Here is a 16729-nt window from a genome sequence, read left to right on the forward strand (position 1 = left end):
ACATGTTAGCTGAATAGGCTTTGAAAATGTGCAGATAGTCTTAAAAGTACAAAGAATGATAGGAGTTACAATATAGTTTGTGCTGGTACAGAACTGGGAGTTTATATATAATTGTGGTTGTATTCAAGTTTGGAGACCTTAAAGAATAGTGGCTTTGTGTCTAAACTTGCTAAAACCAATATGTACTAAGTATTACTACTGTTCAATGTGTACTGTCAGTGTCAGTCACAAGAAAATTGCAGCATTTGATACATCACAGTATCAAATACATCACAGTGTTTTCCACTCTGCATCAAATGCTTGCATTGTTCACTGTAGCAATAAGCACAAAAAGAGAATATAAAAGGGATTTTAATATTTTCCTTTTGTTTTGCTGCAGACTACTGTTGGGGGACGACAGAACAGTGTGGTGATACAGAAGCTGCAGCCTGACACACCATATGCTATTACTGTGTCATCAATGTACGCAGACGGTGAGGGCGGACGAATGACAGGACGAGGCAGAACCAGTAAGTAATTTCTTCAGGTCTTATTAGGTACAAGACAATATCAATGTATTGCTTTTCAGAAGAGCTGAGAAAACTTTCTTGTGGTAAAATTAATCTCATCTCTATTTGTCATTTTTCCTTTGGTGGCTTTCAAGTTTCTGAAGTAAGAACTCCTGTCAGTCTACTGGCTGTATACAAACCCTGGACCACTGCCTTTGACTGGATGCCCAGTTTTTACAGCTGAGAGAAACCCTAATCTTACTATGGAACTTCTTCCTCATTTTAATTTGTTTAATTGTTTTATGCCATAATTTAGTAAACATCTTAAAGCATCTGAGGGCATGTTACTCTCATATATGTGTGCTTTTAAGCACATTCAGTTGAGAAGCTGACCTTCATAGTGTGCACTTTAGGACTCCCCCATTTTATATTGATGCATTCTTTTGATTCTGCTATAGAAATCACTGAGTGATTTGCTATCAGAGACACTCCAGGTATAAAACCCATTTCAATATATTTACTTAAAGAATTGTATAATGGTAAAATTAGTAATTCAGTTTCATTTACTTTAATTATGAGCTTTCAATGGAAAGTCAGACACAGCAATGGGTTTGGTGAGGAATGAAGAAAAAATCCGAATGAACTCATTGCATAATTCCAAAATAGTGTCCAGCAATAATTTTTTTCTAACTAGCATTGTTTGTGTTGTTGGATAGGGCCGATGTGTTCTGATTGATTAAAATAAATAACATTTAACATGAGCTACTAAACCTATTCTTAAAATTTTCTAAGGATAAATTACAAAAGTGTGTTCTGACATCAGAAAGGAGAGAATAGAGTTCCACATTTCTGACATCTTATTGATCTTTCAGAACCTCTCACCACTGTGAAGAACTTGCTAGTTTATGACCCAACCACTAGTACTCTGAATGTTCGATGGGATCATGCAGAAGGAAGTCCTCGCCAGTACAAAGTGTTTTATGGACCTACAGCTGGAGGAGCAGAAGAAATGGTAAATTCTTCGTGTGGATCTCACTAACCATCTCAGATAAATTACAGCTCATGGTGGTGGTGAGAGAAATGCTGCTGAGTGAAGTAGGTCTTTTTTGCCTATGCTCTGGCTTTTTTTTCTGTTCATAGCCACCCTGGAGAAAATGTACAGCACCTCCATGAAGTTCCTTCCATATGTATTACAGATGTTTGATTTCATATAGTAGACCATCAGTGATTACTTCTTAGCATGGGATATAATACCACACCCAATTTTTTGTTTCTTTATCCCTAGGGCACTGTGTGTGAATGTAAAGCTGACTTCAGGGTGTACAAAAGTTTATAAAGTTAGCAGATTTCATTTCTACCCATTTTTACTGCTAAGAAGTCATGTGACTGTAAGCTTCAATGGTATTTCTGGAAGCAGAAAAATCCACATTCTAATCTTGCAAAATTGCTTAATTGCTAAAGAGCTAACAGAATCCTGAAAATAGGAAACCCTTGCTGCAGTCTGGGAAATATTGTCTCCCAGTTGTGTTTCTTTTTCTACATCAGTGCAATTCAATGTGCACATGAAATGAGTTGTACATGAATGCCATTGTTTCAATAGCAGCTAAAGTGCTACTGATGATGAATATTCTTAAGTGCTGTGGAGTTTTATTTCCTAACATGAGCTGCTCATTACTTCTTGTCATTAGCATGTTGTGGCGTTATGTAGTGGGTTTTTTTTACTTAGAAAGTGATATTTTAATGCCTCTGAGCTGCTAAATATTAGTCATTAAAGAGATCACTGCAGATTCTGCTACTTTCATTAGTAAAGCAGGATCTGGACTCAAAAGTGGAGAAAGCTGTAAGGGATTATATAGTAGTGCATAGAACTCAATTGTATTAAGTCTGAGACAGAATCTTAAAAATCAGTTCTAGAAGATACCACAAACCATGTTATTTTAAGCTTCACCTTTTGTAAGGTTTTTATCACATCCAGTCTGGAAATTAGATATGTTAGGGGAGTAAGTGATAAATAAAAAAACTTAAACTATTTTTTTTCGTTTTTGTTTGTATGTTTTTGTAAGTTTCTTGACTCTTCTTTTCTTTTTAAATTTATAGACCACAGTACCAGGAAATACAAACTATGTCATCCTGAGGACTCTTGAACCCAACACACCTTACACTGTAACTGTGGTTCCAGTTTTCCCAGAGGGGGATGGTGGACGTACCTCTGACACTGGACGCACCTGTAAGTAAAATGGCCCTTTTCAAGAAAATGTTAGGATTTTTTAAATGAATGGCCTCAGATCATTAGAAATTGATTTTACTTTAAAAGTTTACCTGCTTGGTTATTTTTGCAGCTTTGTAACTTATTCTGCTTCCTTTGCTTATTTATTTGGAGGCTTTCAATCCACTTAACTCAGGCAAGCTTAGCTCTAAAAGTTTTGCAGCACATTTAGTGTTTACTTCACAGAACAGTAAAATTTTAATTGCAGTGCTAGTAGAAATACTTGTGAACAAAGAGTGAATATTGGTGTCAATCCATGCTAATGTCCATGTGTGTACTTAAAATTTTCTAGGAAGTTTGGGCTACTAATGTCAGCTTGACCTGACATTACTAGCCCAAATGTGTAGTTTGTGGTTATTTTTCATACATATCTGATCAACAATAGGATAACAAAGTGTTATGATCATATTTTCAATTTGCAGTACAAACATGTACTTTGCTGCCTGGTACGGAAGTTTGGAAGTTTGGAGAGACTGAACATGGAGATTCTTAGCTTTGTAAATTTTGGGCTAACAAAAGTAATGTGTTTATCTTGGGCTGAGGTGCTTTTCAGCTTCTTTTAAGCACTGTTGTAAATTCATTTAGAAATAGAACTTACACAAGCAACTTTGTAAAATGTAATTTAAATTATCCTTGATCTAGTGGAGAGAGGAACACCAAGAAACATTCACGTTTACAATCCCACACCAAACAGCATGAATGTCCGTTGGGAACCTGCTCCAGGTCCAGTACAGCAATATAGAATTAATTATGCTCCACTGTCTGGCCCAAGGCCATCAGAATCTGTAAGTAATTTAGCTTTTATACTATTAGTCAAATGTGTGTAGAGAATATTGCTTCCTTCAATGAGTGTAAAAAAGAATAGCAAACTCGGGCCAACTGTCTGCCCAGGAGAGTCTCTGCTGAAAACACACTTTTTATAGCAGTCTAGTCCATTGTTAATAAAGGCTTAATTAGGTAAAATGAAAGAAATAAGACTCTCCCATTTAAAACTCTGTATTAAGGATTGAGTATCCTTTTTCATATTGCAGGTAAATATGAGTTAAATCAATTTTTTTTCAAAAGATATTTATTAGGAATTGTGTAATTATGAAACCAGATGCCAGGTTTATGTGATTTTACCACCAAACCATCTGCTTACCCCATATCATTACTCTTTCATGGGGGTTGGTGAGCACTGAAATCTGGATATGGGTAAAAAAGTACCCTCCAGGTGTGAAGTAAGAATTCTTGGATTTCTATAGAAATAACTGCAGTTTTAAAATTTCAACTACGAGTGTACTCACACAAAATGTACACCCATATTGTACATGTAGATGTACATGCTTTTGTGTAAGGAATTGTAAGGACTTTTTAGTAACAATTGTGTTTGCAGAATGAGAGCTCTTTATAGTATTTGTTTTTGTTTTTGTTTTTTTTTCACTGCTATTGAATTTTTATCAATATTACATGTTTATTTTAAACTTATGCTATTTTTCTTGGGACAGTGTGCAACTTGGTCATGTTTCCAATTTTTTGTATATTTCATTCAAATTGTTTTCTAAGAAAAGATGGTATAAGCTGAAACTTTATTTATATAGGTGCTTGTTGTTTCTGTTTTAGATTGTGGTACCAGGCAACACTCGTGATGTGATTCTTGAGCGCTTGACTCCTGACACGGCTTACTCAATAAATGTTATAGCTCTGTATGCAGATGGAGAGGGAAATCCAAGCCAAGCACAGGGAAGAACATGTAAGAGACAGTCAGTACTTGTGTTGTGAAATATAAGTCAAAACTGGCGTGTGAAGAACTTATAAAATTTGTTACAGTTATAAATAATGTAAGCTATTTAATGCAACTCTGAATTAATGCATCTGAATTATGCCTGCAGCAATTATAGGCCTCTGTGGCAGGGAACCTTTCCTATGCTGTCTGTCAGTTGTGGTACTTGAACAATTAGTAATGTAATTTTAAACTGTGAAATAAGCTTAATTTGAATGTGTAAGAGTTAAAAAGCTCTTTTCAAAATCAAATTACAGGTGAATAACAATTTATCTTTTGTAAAACAAAGCCTAATAAGATGGGTAGAATTAGTTGTCAGTAGAAAAAAAACGGCTTCATGTTCAGTGTCTGATACAGTAATTGTATGTGTTGGCATCCCCAGCTCTTTGTTTTTTGCTGCAGACACCTAAACACCTAAATCTCCTTGTTGCAACTTATCTCACAGGATCTTGGTTGGGTTATGCTTAGATTCTTTAAAATCCATACTAGAAGTAACAGGTGCAGAACCTGTCAACAACAATAATTTTGCTTCTTCTGTGTTTTCCCTGTAAAATCCCCATATTCAGCTAAAACCTGAAGATGTGACAGGCTATAGTTATACTTGTCTGCGTGATTTTGAGAAGCAGAATGTCTGTAGATGCTCACTTTTCTCATCTGGATGTTCTCTCCCTTCCGTACTGCTCTAGTTCCTCCAATTGGGCTCTTTCTATTTAAGACCTTCAGGCACTACTGCATGATCATTGACTTCATCTCCTTATGTAAATTTATTTATTCAGGGTTTTCAGGGCAACATTTGAATTGATGAGGGTGACACTGATCTAGAGGTATCATGCCCCATACAACCTTCTGTATTTTCATTCTTCAGTGCCTCGCAGTGGTCCAAGGAATGTGAGAGTATTTGATGAGACTACAAACAGCCTTTCTGTGCAATGGGACCATGCTGATGGGCCAGTCCAGCAGTACAGAATCATTTATTCACCCACTGTGGGAGACCCTATCGATGAATATGTAAGTTCTGTAATTCTTTAGTGAAAAGACTGAGATGTTTTCAGTCAATTCTTTAGGCTACAATAAAAATAAGACACTTGTTCTACATGAAGTACACTGTGCAGGCTCTGTGGCTTTTCTGGTCATTGTTGTCAATGTTAGGAAGACATGGTTTGTATAAAACAGGTTTTTTTTTCCAGGAAGGTACAGAAAATATATGGTTTCTTGAACAAATATGTGTGTGAAATAATGTTAAATATGTGAGTCACACATTTATCAGAAGATTCTGAACAGAATCTGCTTCCTGGCATTTCGTTGAAGTGTGATGCATTGAATAGCCATCTATTACCTCATACTGTATTCATGACAAAGTCAGTGTTGTAGGATACAGAATAAACGTAAGTCTGCATTTCATAAATTGAAGAGAATTGACAGTCTAATAAGACAGCAATGGAAACTTTGATTCAGCACTTGCTGTTCTAAATTTCAGTATGAATTGTGAGTGTGTTTCATTTCCTGCACCTTAATGATAACACAAATTATTCTGAAGCTTATAAAATTCACAGAGTATTTATAGCAAGTCTAAGCTCAGATCCTATAGAGGACAATAGCAGAATTCATGCCAACTGCCACCAGCCAAAATGACATGTTTATTACTTTTATATTACTGTATAGCACATGCTGAAAATTCACTGTTTGAAAATTCCCTACTGGACTCATTAATCAAGACACACATATTGTCAACACACAACATCTTTTCTTCTTTGCAGAAAAGATTGGACAACCCATAAAAATAGCAAGTCTCAAACAACTGAAAATTTTAATCAAGTATTCATAGCAAGTACTGACTGGCATGCACTTTTGAGATAGATACCTCAAGTTACTTCCCTTAGTTTCAGTGCTTTGTGTCTTCCTTATGGAGCAGGATCACTTTTGGGTTTACACCTACATTTTCATTAGAAGGGAGCAATAGTGCATGGCTGCATAAGGAAGTTGAGATTGAGGGATGCATAAATAGGGACATTTTTATATGTCAATGAGCTTCTCTCTCAGAATAACTTGTTTCTGCCAAGAAAAAAAACCACATCATTATGACTTTTATATTTCTGTGAGGGAAGAGTATTGAAATCTTGGCAGAGAACTGCAGCATCTCAGTCTGATGTGAGGGTTGGGACTGAAGAGTCAATTTGATTTATGTTTTTGTGATGTTCACAGTGTTTAGTAATTCAAAATAACAAATCCTGATAATTGCTTATAGGCTGTTACCCTTAAGGTATCCTGAATGACTTTTTCTATGGTGGACATAAAACAGAGTGTGCCAAATGTCAGAACAAATTTTTGTTTCTGACAAAACTGTGAATATGTTTACCTCTGTTTCTTTTGTGTTCTAGACAACAGTTCCTGGCATAAGGAATAATGTGATACTACAACCACTACAATCAGATACACCATATAAAATTACTGTTGTTGCTGTGTACGAAGATGGAGATGGTGGACAACTGACTGGAAATGGCAGAACTGGTAATTATAGTTTTCATATTGATTATTCTTTTTTAAATTTAAGACATATTCTTTGAACACTTCAACATTGTAAAGGTTTGATTAATTTAATTATGTCCTTGATGTGATTGTTACCTGCAGAGTAACAATCTGCATTTCTAAAAATTGAAAAACAATTACTAGCCTAATTAGAATGTTGGTTTTTCTTTCTTTATAGTTGGCCTACTTCCTCCTCAAAATATGTATATAACTGATGAATGGTATACACGTTTCAGAGTTTCTTGGGATCCTTCACCATCCCCTGTTCTTGGCTATAAAATTGTATACAAGCCTGTGGGTAAGAAAACTTGTTCATTCTGAGTATACCACTTTCAGAACAGTGAATAGCTAATGGCAGACCAGAGTAGAAATCATATGTATCATTTTGTGTTAAAGGATCTATTTATTTCCTCTGTTTACCAAGTCTCATGAGAACTTTAGTCTTATGATCAGTATTCTATAATAAACACAAACTATCAATTGCAGTTTCATACATTCAATTACAGGGATTGAATTGTATAGTTAAAACTTTATACAGTGACTTGATTTGTTTTTAGCCTCTTCAATGCCTCTTGTCCTTCTAAGACTATGAACTGGTGTATATGAGATAATATTGGACAGGTATTTGGGTACTAATGGCCTGCAGAACTTTTTGTTTTATGTGGCCGTCAAACAATATACATATCTTTCTAGAAGCTGAACACAAACATTGCACAATAGTTTGTAAAACTATGTGTATGTTCTGTTTGCAACATTGTAAAACGCTAAAGTTTAAGAAATCTATATGCTTTGTTTTAGAAAAAATGAGGTTAACATTTACTGACATTTAAGAGACGGAATAGTTTTGTAGCTCATGTAATCATGATTCTTTCTTTCTTTCTCTGTTCTTAATGTTTCCCTGATTCAAGGTTCAAATGATCCCAGGGAGTTTTTTGTGGGAGAAGTGACTTCCTACACTTTGCATAATCTGTCTCCCAGTACTACTTATGATGTGAGTGTTTATGCCCAGTATGATTCTGGAATGAGCATACCTTTGACAGATCAAGGCACTACATGTAAGTCAGAACAATTTTATTGTAGTCATACTAGATACGTATGCTGGTCTGAGATAACATTGATTAAGAGAAGATTTTGATGGCTGGTTGCTAGGAAGCCTGAGCATCCTCTTGTGAAGAATACTTGTCATCTGTCCATAATGTAGATCTTAAAAACACTAATCTTGGAAAGAGGAATGAAAATATGTTTTAAAGCAATGACTTGATGAAATAAAATTTTCCAGTCCATTTCCTAAAATTTTATTAAGCTATACTTGGAGTCAATCTTTACCTGTCTCCAGGGTACTACAGAATCTAACCATGTCACTAAGCAGGTCTAGGCTTTTTGATACTCTGCCTTTACCTCATAGGAATGTCCAGTAATTTTGATGATGGCCTCAGCTAAGAAACTTCTAAAAATTTCTTCAATTATGATGAATCAAGCATCCTGACTCAGTACATTCTTTTTGTGCTGCTATATATATGTGTTGGATTTTTATTTTTGGAGGTTTCTTATTTTGTAAAGAAATTAACTTCATGTGAAAACTCATAAAATGGGCTGTTAGCCATTATGGGATCTGGGGTCTTTGAAAATAGCTAGGCGAGGATCTATAAGGTGTAAACGAAAAAAATTTGACTAGAACTGCTCTTTCTTTCTGCAAATATTTTTAAAAATCAAGTTCCAAGCCAGCACTGCTAATATAATTTTCATTTTGTTGTGCTTTATCTATTACATACTATTTTCCAGAGAAAAACATTCTCTCTCTTTCCACAGTATATTTGAATGTCACTGACCTCACAAGTTACAAAGTGGGCTGGGATACTCTCTGTATCCGGTGGTCACCTCATCGGTCAGCAACTTCCTACAGACTGAAGCTAAACCCAACTGATGGTAAGTGTGTTCTATTTTTTGCATTTTCTAGAAACCTAATTGTCTTATGTCAGTGACAGCGCCGCTTATTTGGACTGTGGCAAGCACCAACCATAATGATACATCTGGTTGAACTTGAAAGCTCTGAACATAACCTGTTTTTCTTGAGTGGTGAAAAAGCTGCAAAGAGGGAGTACTGCTTATTGTCGAGTGGACTACATCTACCAGTTGGCTGGTTTCACATGTGCGCTGCAATTGGACTTTCCAGTGTGCTCCAGGGTTCATTATCACCACACAATTTTGGTCTAGAAAGGTGGTTATAGGGCAAGAATAAGAGTGCTGTCCCAACCTCCTCTCCAGAAGTTTCTTCATTTCTACACTTATGTATATATACCTTAGAAGGGAAGTAATAGGTTCTAACTTTCTTTCCATTGGGCTTTTTTGACAGGCTCCAGAGGACAGGAAATCACAATACGTGGGTCAGAAACGAGCCACTGTTTTACTGGCCTCTCACCAGACACAGAATACAATGCTACTGTCTTTGTTCAGACCCCTAACCTTGAGGGACCTCCAGTCTCTATGAGGGCACATACAGGTAGGTAACAGATACTGTGAACTTTAAGTTTTAGCTATAGAATTTGTCTTGTTTCAGCTGTAGAATAAAATTATTATTTTGTTTCAGTCCTCAAACCTACTGAGGCACCAACTCCACCACCTACACCTCCTCCACCTCCCACAATCCCTCCAGCTCGGGATGGTATGTTTATTTCTAGAATTATTCAATATTTTTGTGTAGTTGCTGTACTGCATAGTTTACCTCCATTTTTCATAACTTTAAGTGGATTTAAAACTAGCACAGTATTTTAGGGAAATGAAGATTGAGACCTTTCCTACTGCCGTCCCTTTGTTCCAGAGCTTTATTAGACTTCAGCATTTCCTGGTTTAGAACAGCAAGATGAAAACCTTTGGGGAAAAAATTATTGATATTCTATAGCTCTGCAGAAAGTCTATTAGATTATCTGCTCTCAGCAGACAATTCATGTTTTCTGGTAGGGAAAAAAAAGTAATTTACAATATTTACATTTTATTCTTGAACTCTTTCACATTTCTTGAAGTTTTCTTTGATATAGTTTAATAAGTGTTTTTGTGTAGTGTATTAGTCATGTACCAGGTTGAATGTGTGGTATTTGCTGAATATTTGTCATTCTTGAATTTTCAAATTTTGAAGCAATATTTATTTCATGGTGGTATGGTTGATGTATTTTAAGGGTTCCTTTTCTTGGACTTTCAGTATGCAGAGGTGCCAAAGCAGACATAGTATTCTTGACTGATGCTTCCTGGAGTATTGGTGATGATAATTTCAACAAAGTAGTGAAATTTGTTTTTAGTACAGTAGGAGCCTTTGATTTAATCAGTCCTGCTGGAATCCAGGTAGGTTTGTTATTCCCATTGGGTACATTTTGGAGGGAAATAACTGAATTGTTACTTTCTTTCAGAATGCTGTAATTTTTTGTATTAGATTGTTGTAAAAGACATGTATATGGGTGTGCATGCCTATTATTTATTAAATATATTTGGCATTTTATAAATAAAAGGGAACTCCAGGCTATTTTGAGATGTTAATATTCTGAAATACAAAAGTTACAGTTTGTGGGAATCCTCCAGGTAGAGAAACTGGGACAATGTATGGTCAATTTTCTATTTTTGTTTATTTGCATACAACATCAACAACTGGCACACTGCTTAGTTCTTATATCCTAGGTTTTGTCTCTGTCATATCAGAAAAATTTTTTAGGGATATTCTGACTTTTGATTGAGGGCTACATTTAAAATTCTCAGTGTAAAAGCTGAGTCCTGTGCCTGCAGGGTCCAGCTGGCTTGCCATTGCTGAGCTCCCTAGAATCCCACTGCACTACATAGCAGAATGCCTTTGAAAAAGGCACTTGCAGAAGCCTTTTCATGCTGTGGTAACATGGGGCCGCTCCACAGTGGGCACAGTAAAAGGATGAAAGGGTCCTCTTAATGAATTAGTGCATTTTGAGAGAGTCAACAGTAATAGCTAATGAGGGATGGACTTTCAGGAGTTCTGGGCTGCTCACAGTTATGTCAAGGTGACTGCCTGTCAAGCTTCTTGCCATAAGCATTGCACCATTATCAGTTTTCCTCTACTTGTAGGAAGCTGGATGAAATCAATGTCTATAGGTTCCCACAACCACTTCTCTTTCACGAGATGAAATGAATGACATGAGGTCTGAGAGAGCTTCTTACATGGTACTTCTGGTTGCAGAGAGATGCAGGTGCAATGCATTTTCTTTGGTTAGAAGGCTGACAGGATATTTACATTGTTAAAGGTCTGCTTTTCATCTTCTAGGCATAGTTTTAGTCATTTGATTCCCTACCTTTAACTCTCTAGACTTTTAAAGGAAATTATACTCCTTAGAGTCACTCTGTGTCAGACAGTCTTTACCTTTCTTAAATCTTAAATATCTCTAAGCTATACTGGGTAGATTTCCTTTTAATTTGTTTTTTGTTTCATATATTTTTCTTGCTAATATATATGGAAGTGGAGAAGACAATATAGGTGACAGACACATATAAACACTAATGTTTAATAAAATAATGAAGTCACATACCACTTGAGATGCAAAAATCTCAGGTTTTTAATTGAAAATTAATAATTTTAAAAGGGGAATTTACTATCACAAATGTGAATATATACATACAGAAATATTTCTATTCAGCATTAAAATAGTATGCTATAATATTGCAATTTTAGAGAATATTAAAAGAAGAAAAAAAAGATTATTTAGCAATAAATTTTCAGTGATTGTATTTCAGTATATAAGGCAGGAGAGTATACACTCATGTATATATTCAACATTATTGACGTTCTATTGACAAATTATTTTTTATCCCTAAAAAAAAGCTGGAAGAGGTTTAGTAGATAGTGTATATCTGCTCAGAAGTAGAGAATAGGCATATATACTTCATCATAGTAATAGCAAGAAATTGATCATATACATTTAAGGCCATATCACATTTTATACACAGAAGAGAAAGAAAGAAAACAGGAAAGAAGGAAACAAAGAAGATAGTTGTGTGCTTATGTCCATGATGTCTATATATAGAAATATATATGTGTGTACATAATCAGAAATATTTGGAAAATATTTTTTATTATTTAAGAATTATTAATATACAAATTTACATAGTTCAGTGGAGAAAGTAGGCCTGAATGTGGAGGTATGAGACTGAACACTGTGTTGTTATATTCCATTTCAGGTTTCATTTGTGCAGTACAGTGATGAGGCAAAATCGGAATTTAAACTGAATACATTTGATGACAAAGCCCAGGCCCTGGGAGCTCTTCAAAACATTCAGTACAGAGGAGGAAACACAAGGACAGGTAATTCTGGGCTGTAACTCTATTTATTTAAGATAAAACATTTTCAGAAAATGTGTAAAAATGTGTAAAATATTGCATGGCTGAAGAGGTAGGTTTTTCTGTTGTGTTTTAGCTCTGTGGCTGTTGCCCTTATGAAGTAAAAGAATTCTTCTCTTGTGGATAATATGGATGATTCCTTGTTTATTGTACACTTTGCAGGCAAAGCCCTAACATTTATCAAAGAAAAGGTTTTGACTTGGGAGAGTGGCATGAGGCGAGGTGTTCCCAAGGTACTTGTTGTTGTCACAGATGGTCGGTCTCAGGATGAGGTGAGGAAAGCAGCAACAGTCATACAGCACTCTGGTAAGCAATTCACAGCACCTACCTGGCTGTTTCTTTTCTGTATTGCTTCAATTATCTGGGAATCGTTTACTCATCCTTTATGGACTCAGAAATGTATTCTGAGTATTTGGGAAAACCTCAGAACTATTAAAAAAATTTGTGCTCTCTGGACCTAGACTTACATTTTTTTTCTTAAGCCTTCTCTCTGGGGAAGGATGTGGCTTCCCAAAGATTTCATATGCATATTATTTCAAAGATGTGGCTTTTGGTTACTTCTTCCTCTTTTCGGTGTGTGGACCCCAGAAATCATTGGGAAGTGTACTCCATAGTAGTGCTTATGTTTTAATGGGCCTGGTTTGCTGAGGTTTATCTTTTATCTGGTATAAACCAGTGGATCCACAGTTTAAGTAACTGTTTTTGAAGGAGCTGGGTCTGAACAGATTCTTCTGCTGCCTTTTGTGCTAAGAAGCACTTCCTTGTCAGATTTGATGATTGTGGCTTATGTGAGTGTAATAAGCTGTTCCTGTCCCAGCACTCAGCATTTTGCATTTCAGTGCATGAACTACCTAGTCCTGATCTCTGAGCAGGGAGATGTTGTACATCCTTATGGGAATCACATGCATGTAAAGCACAAGTGGCCATCTTCTCTGTCTCTTTAATCTGGAAGAATTAGCTCTGTCTAGATGGTTTCTCAGTCTCCCTGGACAATATGCTTCAGTGCTTAACTACACAATTGGTAGGAGACCTTGGTCTTGCATTTCACCTGAGTCTTTCTCCATACTAGTGAGATTGTTGTCTTCATTTATCTAGTTAACCAGGAAAGAAGCTGATCACTGTTCACTGTAATGGGCCTTTGTATTTAAAACCTGTTGTCATCTCCTCTTTTCGTCTTCTCTTTTCTAGACCAAACGAACCTATTTCCTTCAATGTCATGTTGATCATGTTTTTGAAACCCCTTATCATTTTTAGTTTCCTCTTTACTTGCTTTGTTTTCTAAACATATCAAAGCATGCTCAAAGCTGGACAGAGTATTTCAGCCAAAGTTTCACCAGAATTGGCTACAGGGGAATAAGTACCTTCTTAAAAAAAAAAAAAAAAAGTTACTTTTATAGTCTGGAATAAATGTGAATCCCAGTTTCAGCCTCCAAGTGGCTTTTCCAATGTCTGTGCAGTTTCTCTTCAATGAAATTTACACCTGGTGATATAATTGACTTCTATAGTCTGGTTCTTCTCCTTTACCTTAAGACATCTGACCACTAAATGTCTAATCTAAGGTTATCGTGTAGGGTCCTTTTATGACTGGTGAAGAGAGCAACAGACAGGCATCTATAGACAATGACTTTTCCTATCGTGAATTCAGCATGTGAGGGAGCTAAGCTGAATTGCTTTCTGAATCTACCCATGTCTATCTGATGATTATAGAGAAAAACTAGAGAACTTAACTTGGAAAGTAGAAGTTGGTGAGGTGAATACTACTCCAAGAAAGAGAAACTAAGAGGCATGAAATGCAAGAAATCAAAACAGATAGACAAGTGGATAACCAATGGTCTGTACAGTTTTTGGCCACAGAACAGATTTAAGATACTGTAGAGTTGAGAGAATTGTATGCTTTGTATTAAAGAGTGAGGAGACTATGTAGCCAAGGGCGCATGAGATTGGATAATGCCTCAAAAAACAATGAAAGAGGAGAAAGTTTTGAAAGAAAGATGTGAAACATCTTTCAGAGCTTTGACAGGGTGAAAAGAGATCTGGAATCTGTGCTCATAGGTAGCTCGTCACAAGTCAATGGTTTGTGCAATATTGACATAAAATAATGTTAATGTATGTTTACTGCGTTTCAAGTAACAAGTGTTATTTTTACAGGCTTCAGTGTCTTTGTGGTTGGTGTGGCTGATGTGGATTACAATGAACTGGCCAAGATTGCCAGTAAGCCCAGTGAGCGTCATGTATTTATTGTTGATGACTTTGATGCCTTTGAAAAGATTCAAGATAACCTCGTCACCTTTGTGTGTGAGACAGCTACCTCAAGTGAGTAGAAGACATTGGTTTCCTTTTTCCCAAATTAATATGTTTGCTTATATACAGCTAAAAGTCACCTCACCCTGGGCACCACAGGAGTACAGAGAATGAGGGCTGTGGTCAGTTCATCACACGTTGTCTCTGCTGCTCCTCCCTGCCCCAGTAAGGGTCCCTACCATGGGAGACAGCCCTCCATGGACTTCTCAACATGGGTCCTTCCTATGGGCTGCAGTTCTTCATGAACTGCTTCAGTTGGGGTCACAGAATCACAGAATCCTCTTGTTAGGATTGGAAGGGAGCTCTGGAGATCATCCAGTCCAACACCTCTGGTCACCTAGAGCAGAAACACATCCAGGTGGATATTGAATTTCTCCAGAGAGGGAAACTCCACAACCTTCCTGGGTAGCCTGTTTCAATGTTTTGCCACCCTCAAATAAGAAAGTTGTCCCTCATATTGAGGTGAAGCTTCTTGTGTTTTAGTTTGTGGCCTTTGCTCCTTTTTCTGTTGCTTGGCACTCCTGAAAAGAGTCTGGCACCGTCCTCTTGACACCCACCTTTGGATATTTATATGTATTAATGAGATCCCCTCTCAGTGTCCTCTAGACTAAACAGGCTCACCTGCCTCAAAGAGCTGCTCCAGACCTCTCATCTTCATGCTTCGCTGCTGGAACCTTTCCAGTAGCTCCTGGTCTTTCTTGCACTGAGGAGCCCAGAACTGAACACGGCATTCCAGATGTGCCTCACTAGGGCTGAGCAGAGGGACAGGATCACTTCCCTTGACCTGCTGGCCACTCTTCCCAATGGAATACTGATGAAATAGGATACTATTGGCCTCTCTGGCTGCAAGGGCACTGCCAGCTCATAGTCAGTCTGTTATCCACCAAAGGTCCCATGTCCTTTTCAGCAGAACTGCTGTCTAGCAGGTCAGCTCCCAACGTGAATTTGCAGGATGGTACCCTTGCCCTTGTTGAACCTCGTTAGGTCCCTTCCACATGGTGCAGTCTTTCAGGCACAGCATGTTCCATTGTAGGTATCTTATGAGGTAAACCAGTCCTGCCAGCAAACCTGTTCTGGCATGGACTTCTCTCTCCAGGTGCCGTGGGTCCTGCCAGGAACCTGCTCCAGTATGGGCTTCCCACAGTGTCACAGTCTCCTTCAGATATTCACCTGCTCTGCCCTAGGGTCCTCCAGGGGTGCAGGCAGATATCTGTTCCTCTGTGGACTTCCACAGTCTGCAGAGTGACAGCCTGCCTCACCATAGTCTTCACTACAGGGAAGACCAGGAATGCAGTGGAATCTCTGCTCTGGTGCCTGACAGAGTTGTTTCTCTCACATATTCTCATTCCTCTCTTCAGCTGAAGGCTGTTGTGCAGTTCCAACTCACACAACCCCCAACCCCAGCCACCCCCTCCTTGTTAAATTAGTCACTGCCACCACTGCTGGTGGGCTCAGACTTGGCCAGCATCAGGTCTGTTTTGGAACCAGATGGAACTGACTCTGTTGGACACAGGGGAAGCGTCTGGTAGCTTCCCACAGAAATCACCCTTGTATCTCCCCCATTACCAAAGCCTTTTCACACAAACCAAATACAATTTGCCATCTTATTTAAGGTACATCATATGTTCATATTAAAAAGTTAGATTTCAGAATAACTGGATATAGTTCAGGGGAGCAGGTTACTTTTTAAAATTTTGAAGTGAGTATTGTGTTTTATGTAATCTAATCTTGCATTTCAAAAGTACTAGTAGAAGAAGAAAAGAATAACAGTCACTGACAAGGTTAAGAAGTAGAATGATGCCTAATGTAAACTGCAGGGCACAGCAAGTCATTTACCACTGGAATAGGTAAATGGTGCTAAAGATGTATAGCTATAGTGTGTGATGCTGTTTTAAAATTATCTAAGCAAAGCTCAGTTGTTTATTCAAGTGAAATCCTTCTATGGCAAAAATAAGAAATTCTCAGGCCTGTCATGTGCATCGGCATGTTCCCTAACTGCCTCCTCTGCTGGCTCCTGAGAAGCCACATAAATTTGCAGT

At 37.3% G+C, this 16729-nt stretch overlaps 1 protein-coding gene across 5 annotated transcripts in view; it reads left to right on the forward strand.

Moving 5' to 3' along the window:
- The window catches only part of COL12A1 (collagen type XII alpha 1 chain), a 99285-nt gene that overhangs the window by 53719 nt on the left and 28837 nt on the right, over positions 1–16729 (forward strand). For all 5 annotated transcript variants that reach the window (XM_053972769.1, XM_053972770.1, XM_053972767.1 and 2 more), the window contains 16 exons: positions 380–509; positions 1361–1500; positions 2586–2715; positions 3397–3539; positions 4357–4486; positions 5382–5524; positions 6895–7024; positions 7221–7340; positions 7951–8097; positions 8852–8968; positions 9396–9542; positions 9630–9704; positions 10239–10378; positions 12230–12353; positions 12552–12695; positions 14538–14702. In XM_053972769.1, coding sequence (XP_053828744.1) covers positions 380–509; positions 1361–1500; positions 2586–2715; positions 3397–3539; positions 4357–4486; positions 5382–5524; positions 6895–7024; positions 7221–7340; positions 7951–8097; positions 8852–8968; positions 9396–9542; positions 9630–9704; positions 10239–10378; positions 12230–12353; positions 12552–12695; positions 14538–14702 — 2125 coding nt within the window. The remainder of the gene's footprint in view (positions 1–379; positions 510–1360; positions 1501–2585; positions 2716–3396; positions 3540–4356; positions 4487–5381; positions 5525–6894; positions 7025–7220; positions 7341–7950; positions 8098–8851; positions 8969–9395; positions 9543–9629; positions 9705–10238; positions 10379–12229; positions 12354–12551; positions 12696–14537; positions 14703–16729) is intronic.

The sequence above is a fragment of the Vidua macroura genome, chromosome 3 (genome assembly GCF_024509145.1).
Source record: "Vidua macroura isolate BioBank_ID:100142 chromosome 3, ASM2450914v1, whole genome shotgun sequence".
NCBI lineage: Eukaryota > Metazoa > Chordata > Aves > Passeriformes > Viduidae > Vidua > Vidua macroura.